Source organism: Montipora capricornis, chromosome 8 (genome assembly GCF_036669925.1).
Source record: "Montipora capricornis isolate CH-2021 chromosome 8, ASM3666992v2, whole genome shotgun sequence".
NCBI classification, from domain to species: domain Eukaryota; kingdom Metazoa; phylum Cnidaria; class Anthozoa; order Scleractinia; family Acroporidae; genus Montipora; species Montipora capricornis.
In genome coordinates this window covers 25,203,761-25,213,349 of record NC_090890.1, presented here as the reverse complement: position 1 = coordinate 25,213,349, position 9,589 = coordinate 25,203,761, and the positions used below count along the sequence as shown (strand labels likewise).

Genomic DNA, 9,589 nt, shown 5'->3' with positions numbered 1-9,589 from the left:
ACCAACATGTGTCACAAACCCACAAACGATGAAACTCTGCGAAAAAAAAAATTCTTCACTTTGCCTAAAGGAAAGGAATGAGTGATGGCGTGAAGACAGTTACCTTCGAGACGCAATGCAATAGGAAACAGTGGATTTCGCCAGGGTAGCTTCCCCAAGTCATCTTTGCGATCCGACCTGCAGTTTGGATCAAGTCAAGTTAACAAATCTCAGGTATTCAACCGATGACGGAAATGCTTGCCTTTTTTGGAAATCACTGCCAGAACCTCATTTTCTTGGAATTAATATTCTCGGGGTGTGAGAGGAAATGAAATAATAACCAGCGAAGCGCGCAAAGTACCTCGCCTGTGTCCTCTTCAATGATTGGTGCTCGTTGGGATCTTGAAGGAACTCCATTTGTGGCAACAACCTCAATTGGTGTAGAACTTGGATGTAGAAGCATCTTAGCGAAGCTCTTTGCGGTGGCAACAGCAAAATTTTAACTTTTGGACTTGAGCTTCGTAATGGAAATCACGCATAATGGCATTTTCTTCTTGAGCGACAGCTCTCAGCAAATCCGCTTTGGCTTGGTAGAAGAACTATATCTCCAAAACAATAAAATTCTAATTCTTCGGAATGCAAGACCTTTGCGAATCCCTTAGCACGGGTTTCTGCAATCTGAGAGTGCTGTTCGCCAGTTCCAACTCAATCACATGACAAAGGGCAGTCTGCCTTTTTGGAAAAAGCCCTCGGGAAGCACGTCTTGCGGCTTGCAAGAATCTGTAAGCTGGGTTACAATCAAGTGACGGACAAAGGGGTGAAGATTTTGTTGCAAGCCGTGCCCAATCATCAGTATAACCTTAAAGTTTTATCCCTTTCAAATAACCCAATAACGGATATTGGAGTGAAGATGTTGGCAGACGCCTTGAGAAATTCCAGCTGTAACCTTCACAGGTTGAGTATAAGCCTGGGGAGAAAACCCGCGGATGCTGCCGCAAAAGTCATCAAAACTGCAAGTACGATACGTCAATGCGTTTTAGTCACTAGTGCTTCTTTAATTCTTGCCTACATTTTTCTTTGTCTAAGCCTAAAGGTAAAGGTAAAGTCTGCTACCAGCCTAGTGGCCCATCAGGCCGCGCTTATTTCCGGTTACTGTAGCATAAGGAGACTAGGAGTACTTCTACTCCCCCCTGGGATGGGATGCTGGTCCATCGCAGGGTTACCCCCAGCATTAAATTGCCGGTACCCATTTATACACCAGGGTGAAGAGAGGCACTGTGAGAGGAAAGTGTCATGCCCAAGAACACAACACGAAGACCTCGATCCGGAATCCAGCGCGCTAACCGTTAGGCCACCGCGCCTCTTTGTCTAAGCCTAGTGATAGATAATTGATGTATCGCAGTGGTTACATGGCTCTTGTGAAACTACCTGTTTCGCAAGCTGATCAAAATGGTCATTTCATAAGCCAAACTTTCAAGGATGGATATTTACCAGGTTCTTATTTATGACAGAAATTAACAATTAATGAAGATACGTCACTCTAATACATAAATCTTTTATATGAAAAAAAAAAAAGCACAAAATCTTTGTTGTGTTGTTCTCTTGGAGCAGGAGGGTCAGGTCACCCCTTCACCTTAATGCCTCACTGCTCCTAAAATCGCAAAAGCTGGTCGCTCTCGAAATCATGTGACCCTTGTTCGGGATCTTTAAAACATCGTAGACAGTGGCAACTTAATTCGTAGCACCTGCAGAGATCCGAAAATTTCCATGCAATACTGTATGATATTTTTTTACAGTGATAAATCTTACCAGGAACAACAAACACTTCAATATCAACTGTGTCTTCTGTTTCGTGCTCGCTGTTCATCTTCCATCGCACCGTGCACGAATAATTTCCTGCATCAGTGGTGCTCACATTCGTTATTGCCATTGTTCCTGTGTATGGATCGATGGATTTCCTCTCTGCACGAAGTGAAACAGGCCTTCCGTTTCTGTACCAGAAATATTTCGGCGGAGGGAATGCGGTGATGTCTAGCTGAATTGTTCCATTTTCACCATATCTGAGTTGTTGTGGTGACTTGACTCCACGACTAACAACTGAAAGATCATTAATGATTCATGAGGAATCCAGAAAACAAAGCGCACGTCACTTGAAGTAGTTTGAATTCAGTCCAAGGGTTAGGAAAACACATTCCTCCAGAACAATTTTAAGCAAGGATTGCAAACGTTAGACAAACATAAATCACATTTTTTCATGTGGCCTTAATATCCAATGATGTGGTGGAATCACGCTCTTTCCTTCTCCTGATTAGTAGTCCACGCGCATGAAATAATGTAATCTAAATTGACAGCTCTCACGCTTTAAGGATCCTTGCCGTAATAAAAGTAAAGATGTTATTTCTAAACCTCGAAACAGGACTGGATTTCAAGTTCTTGCGATGAGTTGCAGTCTGAGGGCGCTTTCCATTTGACAGAACTGACCGGCCAGACTTGGCATTTTACCTCTTACTAATCGAGTTCGAGGTCCGTACTGTAAGTTACGGACCGAGTTTTTTCCCGTTGATTTATGGCCCAAGCGCGAAGCGCGCGGGCCATAAATGAAGGGGAAAAAACGAGGATCCGTAACTTACAGTAGGGACCTCGAACTCGGTTGGTAAGATTTTATACCTCTGAGGTTAACCGGCGCGCCGGCAAGGAAACTAGTCAAAGTGAAGCGGAAGTTCAACTGCCACGAAGAATGCCGTGCCAAAATCCCAAAAACTAAATCTTCTTGGCTGTTAAGTTTGAAATAGTTGCTTGCAAGATTCAAACAGTTTTCAGTACAAGTTTATGCAACAGAAATGACATGAAAAACTCGCTAGATGATGTTTTGTCGAAATTTTAAATTTAGCGGGCTGTACAGCGGGCCGCACTGTAGAATACGGCCCGCTAATTTAGCCAATTACAGCGCGCGTACTATCTGAGAGAGATAATAAGGAAGGAGTAACTCTACAACGCCTTCAATATAACACACTTCAAGAATGATATATATACTCCTCCGGAACAATGCGAGGGATTATCGCGCAAGTATTCCTTCAAATTGTTGCGTTTTCTTTGCAAACTGACGGGTCTGGCCGGCCAGTTCTGACACTGAAAAGGAAAGCGCCCTGACACTTGAATACCGACTTCAGTTCGTCTCGGACTGGAATTGATTGCGCTGACTTTAAATCGAATGTCAACTAAAAATATTTCCTAAAATTTGAATTGTAGAGAAAGAAACTAAGATTTCTTTTGGTCTAACAAAAATCGAACCGTCCGATTACGCTCTTGTAAACAAAATCATGCAAACTTTTCACAGGAAAAAGAACAGTGACCAAATGCTTTTTTTCTGTACATAGTCTGTTTTAAAGGGCATTACCATTCATATCTTATCAGAGAGAACATTTTACATTTCAGTTGGCCAATCAATGGGCCGTGTTTAAAACTTTCTTTCTGTTGTTTATTCAAAAGTCTGAAGATACAATAAATATTGAATCACGCTTTCTGTTATTCTATTGCTTTAGCAGAAATGCTAACTAGGTATTAGACACTTTATCCCTTTCCACGTTCCTGCCCAAGAAATGACACTTTTGCTCTAACGCCAGATGATTTTACTCATCAATGGGGCCCCGTCGGGCAGAAAAGGGTTAATGAAGGTTGGTTGATTGATCGACTGATCGATTCATCGACTGATTGATCGATTGACTAACTGACTGACTGCAAACTGATTGACTGACTCGTTAATCGATCGATCGATCACAATCAATCAATCGATCGATCGATCGATCGATCGATCGATCGATCGATCGATTGATTGATTGATTGATTGATTGATTGATTGATTGATTGTGAGGGGAAATACATTGGCTACTTACAATCGACTTCAAGGGTGAAACTTTTTGACTGGTTTGATCCCTTGCAAGTATAGTTTCCTCCATCGCCAACGCCCACGTCTTCTATGACTAAAGTGTAGTAATCAGTATCGTTTCTTACACGAACGCGTCCAGGTTCACTCTCCAATGTTATGTTTACACCCTGTGAAGCAGGATGTCCCGGCCTTGGTTCTCTTGACGGAGTTTCCCAGGCAGCGAAGTTCTCTCCTGTCACTTTGCAACGCACTTTGATGGTTCGCTGTTGTTGGGCAGTTCTTCTAGTAAACGGAAGGATTACCTCTGCTACTGTGAAAAGCAAGGTGTGGGAACAAACTCACAATGAACAAACGGTACTATATTTAAACGAACTGACTAGACAACGCTGCATCACTAAGAAGGTTGTCCAACACAGCTTACTGACACAATGAGATTCACGTTACTTGGTGTAGTCGTCACAAAGTGATCCTCTAATCATGACCTTATCGAGAACCCTCACCAAAAAGTAATACATGAAGTTCGAAGGCTTAAGGAGACGCTTTGTGACATGTTGTGACGTCCATCTTTAAATAAAGATGTTGATACTTTTATATATTTTAAAATCATTTTAATATGAACTTTTGTAAATAGTCTTTTTGTATAATTGTGTATTTCTAATTCAATGTATTTTGTAATGTTCTTTTAAGGTCCACATCAGCCTCTGGCTGCCTTTTTTATACCTTTCAATAAAGTATGTATGTATGTATGTATGTATGTATGTATGTATGTATGTATGTATGTATGTATGTATGTACCGGTATGTATGCAAAGTACTATGAAACCTCATTGTGCTGCCGCGGTATAGGTTTACTCGTGACGTCACCGTCGCCATGTTGGCGGACGAAAACAAACGTTCTCTCATTAGATCCTTTTGTTCGTCCATCGGCAAGTGCACATTACATCATTGTTATCTGTGTTTCTAGAGATTTGTTGCAAACCATCTATTGGACATCATCAAACAGCTACGTTATGAAATAAACAAGTATTGCGTAACAGAAAGCTACCTTCGCAAATGGAAAATTTAAGGTTCCTCAGAATCCGCTCCGGAGAATATAAACTTTAAAGAGAGTTTAATTTTAGCCTTAAGATCACGCCAATGAGGTATAATCCCTTGAGGACAGATAAAAGGGTGTTTTTTTTTATGGTTTCCTGGCTGGCGTCACTTTACAAAAATGAGTGCATCTCATTAAGAAATAATTGGTGTGTCATCTAATACCATAAGATTGCTGTTACGTGAAACAGTGTGGCAGCTCAGTCAATACTTTTAGTGAGACAGTCTCTTCAAATTGTTTAAAGTGGTTTGAGCCATCTTAAAACGAATCTCACTCTTGGGTGTTGGGTGAAACAATACACTGACCTATAGAGAGAATTTAAAACATGTAGAGGAAATTTAAAACACGGATGTTGAATTTAGAATACGCAATGTTGTACTAACAGGTGATAATGCTGCAAACAATTGTTTACTTTTTAGAAGGGAAACTTAGGCCAATCGCTCGTATCGGGGTTAGCGTTCCTCTTCTTCTCGATGGTACGTTGCACCATTCACTTTTGAATCCGCTGCAAACCTTCAACTCTCGAAATTTTACAAAAGGAGTTTCCAAAACGCTAATAAATGTTGTATTTATCGGTAATGATGAAACCACAACTTACCAGAAAGAGGTAACACAATTGCCACACACAACAAGACACGGAGAACAATTGCCATGAACAAAACCTTGAGGTATGCAACTTCCAGTAGACCAAATTTTTCCACTCAGAGCATTTCTCCGATCGAATAAGTCAGGGTTGTCTGCATGACAGAAACCTTTTCCCTAAGAGGAACGTTAACGAGATATAAATGTACCCGCAAAAGGAATAAAACGCAAACCGCGGTTACAAACATTTGCTTGAAATGCATAACTTTTATAAACTTAACGTTTCGTATGTTACAACATACATCATCAGAAGTGATTATTATTCAGTTACAGATAAATTTAAATTCAAAAATACAACTGTACCGACTGGGAACTAACGAAATTGATTGACATAAAACGACAAGAACATCCTAATAATAGAGATAAAGTTTCTCACTGCCAACGTTTTCATTTAAGGCTGGCTTTAGATCACGGATCAACAGAGACTCTTTAATTTTGCAATGCGTGTCTGATGGACCAGTTGCTAATATTTTGGCCTAATTAGGACTAAACAAAAGTTTTTAGGCCTAAGGTTAGCTTTATGCATGTTTTGGATACTTTCTGTATTCATATTCTGCTATCATATTTATCGTTATGGCGAAGGGAGAACACACAGCACTAGTGCTCAATACTGTTCGGGGGAACAGATAACACGGGGGAACACAAAACGCTGTGGCAGCGGAAATCGAGCCTATATCATGTCGTACATAAAATGCAAGAAACAAGAGAAAGATTCTTTAGTTTCGTCTGTTTTCAGATCGCAATTTTCAGCCTGACCCGACCAAAAACAACATTGGTTCAACGAGTAAAAGAAATCGTGCTGATGTCAGTCAACATGTAAACGGATTGAAGATGGGCTATCGATCTTTAACAATCCAATCATGGGATACTAACCCCTCTTTGTAAAACGCGAACGTTATGGAATAACCAGGAAACGCTTAGGGCAGTTCAAAGTTATATTTTAAAATAAGTTCTCGTTTAGTTGTGTTTGCTTGAACTCCCTACAAGACTACTAAAGCTCTAGACCTGCAAGGAGAGCGTTTAATTAAACAATGATCTGTTCGGCCCTCAGTCCCGGAAGGGCGGGGTGGGGGGGGGGGGGGGAGTAGGCATGCTCGTCGGAAATTTTGAATTAACTTGAAGGAGAACAATCTGAGCTTTGCCCAGGATTTTTTGACCCCAAACTGAAAAGAGACCATATTTAAAACATATCAAATATATATTTTTATATTTCTTCGCGTGATACCCTTAACGAGACCTTCACGGCTACATATGGGCTACATATGATGGCGTTTTCCCCAGAACACCCATAGTGAGACCAAACTCCGAAATTTACACCCCTAAGCGAGACTAAGAGCATCCCCACCCCTTTCATATTCGAGTTCCCCCCCCCCCCAAGACGACGACGACGAAGACGACGAGCATCCCCACCCCTTTCATATGCGAGTCCCTCCCCCCCCCCCCCCCGGGCACTCAGTCTAGTTCAGAACAACGCGATCAAAAACGCGAATCAGAAACCCATAAGGGTTGAAACGTGTAACGGCCCCTTTGTGTGCTGGGGAACAAGCTTTGCTAAGTACCATATTTGGAACAACAAGAGAGAAACACTCAACAAATCAGTTCGCAAGAACACCGTGACGCAATGCCACCAATGTTCTCGCGCGAAATTAACTGGAGCGAGGGGTTTCCAAATATGGTACTTACACCGAATATTCGGAAGCTGTGAACGCGCGTTACACGTTTCAACCCTTATGGGTTTCTGGTAAAATTCAATGACAATTTGACAGTTTGTGGAAATATACAGCAGACAATTAAATTTTGATGAAGCTGTCAATTATTTTACGTCGCGGTAATCGGATAGTTTCATTTTCATGCAAAATATATTCCGTCATTTATCGGCTGTTTGGTGTTTTATGAAAAAGGAATCGTAACTGAATCCCAACTTAAAGTTGAAATTCCCAGTTATTTTCAATTTTAAACTGTAGAATGAACGCTCCAAGCTACCGTGGGTAAAGAGGAGCTTTACTATGATTAAAGACAGGGACTGCTGAATATTTAAAACATACAGATAGTCATTTTCCTGCCAAATGGAGATGACTTGATCTAACACTGAGAATTTCTCGACTTGGCGATACACTTATAAAGGAAAAAACACCTTGAGTCGTTTTGATTCTCTATAATTCTGTGCACTGTATATTTTATTTACATTACAAAACTGAAACTGAGGACAATGAAATCCTTACCAGGCGTAAAAGTGAGGCAGATTTCTTCGGGGCAATGTCACTTCTGCGAGGCTCGACGAGATTCAAGTTCCCTTGCCAAATTACCGCGGCGTCGGAATAACAGAATAACTGATTGTCTTTGAAATAAAATCGGCGATTTCTTAATTTCTGCTTTAGTTCCAAATGTGTACATTTGGTTCCAGCTGCTCTTATGAGGTTGACACATTGTATTGTTTGAACACGACATCGTTTGTTAATGTGTTGAGAAAGCCCCAGAAATGTTTCTCGACAATCAAATGAATTCAAAGCCTTACCAAATGAACTGAGATAGAATATGCACTAATTGTGGCTTTGCCGTGGGCCTCAACATCGTAAAATAAACTTAACATTTAAGTCTCCGAGTACGTAGGGTACGTACGGTGCCGGGCTCTGAAGTGCCATGCAAAAAAACACGCTCTTTTTTTCCCTTAGCTTATAGACAGCGGAAAAGCCCAAGATATGATTTTCTTTACCTTACCCATCACTTTAATAATTTTTTGGCAAAGGAAGCTGTCATGCCTGAGTAATTGCTCATAAATCGACAAGTTGGGAGTCATTTGATTATGCCATCGAGAACTACTATATTTAGTCTCCTTCAAATTCTTAGTTTCCTTCTTAATGTTCCGACGAGGGAATAATATTTAGCTATACTTGTTATTTGCCTGTGTTTTCTTTGCTATTTTACTTCGTTGTTTGAAGCACCAAGGGGTTAAAAATCCTGAAAACTGCGAAACACCAACAGCCATTGTCGTACCCAGAGGCCGCGATTCTTCCGGTCGGTACCAAGAATGGCGACCTCTGGCTGGTTCCGAAATACGCGCAGTCTCTGTGGGGGTCTATGACAGCTACTGATTGTTTCAAATGTCTGAGATTGCGCAGACCAGCCGGAAGTCCGTGTGATTCGCGGACTTCCCAATCTCGTACCCAGAGTCCTCAGGCTTTTTGGTCAGCGGGTGAGCGCTTGGAGAGAGTTTTCCCGGGCGCTCACCCGCTGACCAAAAAGCCCGAGGACTCTGGGTGCGAGATTGCGGACTTCCTGGAACCCCTTCTTAGGTCAGAGAGGGACGTAGTGGAGGAGGAAAGAGTGTTCAAGCAAGCCCACCCCCCCCCCCCCTTTCCCACCCCCCTCCCCCCCCTCTATCGGTGACGAAACCCACCTTTACTAAGTATCATATATTTGATATCATATATTTTTCTTCTTCATTCAACTACATCATTTACACTACACAAAAGGTGATATGTAATTTAACTATTGTTCATTATCTCTACGAATTGTCATTCCTGATCAATAGACCTAATCGGCTAACTCAATAGCTGCGGTTACACTAGCCATTTTGCCCTTGGGTAAGTGGCTTTTTCCCACAGGGAAGCAATTTTTTATGTGTGACCGATCTGCCCAAAGGAAAATTTCCTGTGCCGTGCATTTTTAGTTCCTAGACCTGGCTTTTGAGACAGTTTGTGTTGTATTATCAAATAAATTGTTATTTTCATTAGCCTTGTTTCTTTCGTCAAAGGGTGATATTCCCCTATGTGGGCCCTCCCCTTCACCAAGTATGGTCGCAGCCTGCCCCAGTCAAGCTTCGTTAAACCAGCTTCGTTTCCTCAGCCCTGAGTATTTCCGAGCGGACGAAATCCACAGCCACTTGTCAGTATGGGAGCACTTGCTGAGCGGGCGTGGTTCATCTCAGGTAGACCTTATAGAGAGAATTAAGGAGGGTGTTAGGATCGATCGGCTTTTCAAGCCCTTCAA

General features: G+C 41.7%; 1 protein-coding gene across 1 annotated transcript; it reads right to left on the bottom strand.

Moving 5' to 3' along the window:
* Positions 1-1,183: 1,183 nt before the first annotated feature.
* Positions 1,184-8,589, bottom strand: LOC138060150 (neural cell adhesion molecule 1-like). Its single transcript, XM_068905869.1, has 4 exons — positions 7,822-8,589; positions 5,556-5,716; positions 3,873-4,175; positions 1,184-2,076 (listed from the first exon to the last, which is right to left on the bottom strand). The coding sequence occupies exons 2-4, from the start codon at positions 5,608-5,610 to the stop codon at positions 1,631-1,633; spliced, it is 804 nt and encodes a 267-aa protein (XP_068761970.1). The 5' UTR covers positions 5,611-5,716; positions 7,822-8,589; the 3' UTR covers positions 1,184-1,630.
* Between the last annotated feature and the right edge of the window lie 1,000 nt (positions 8,590-9,589).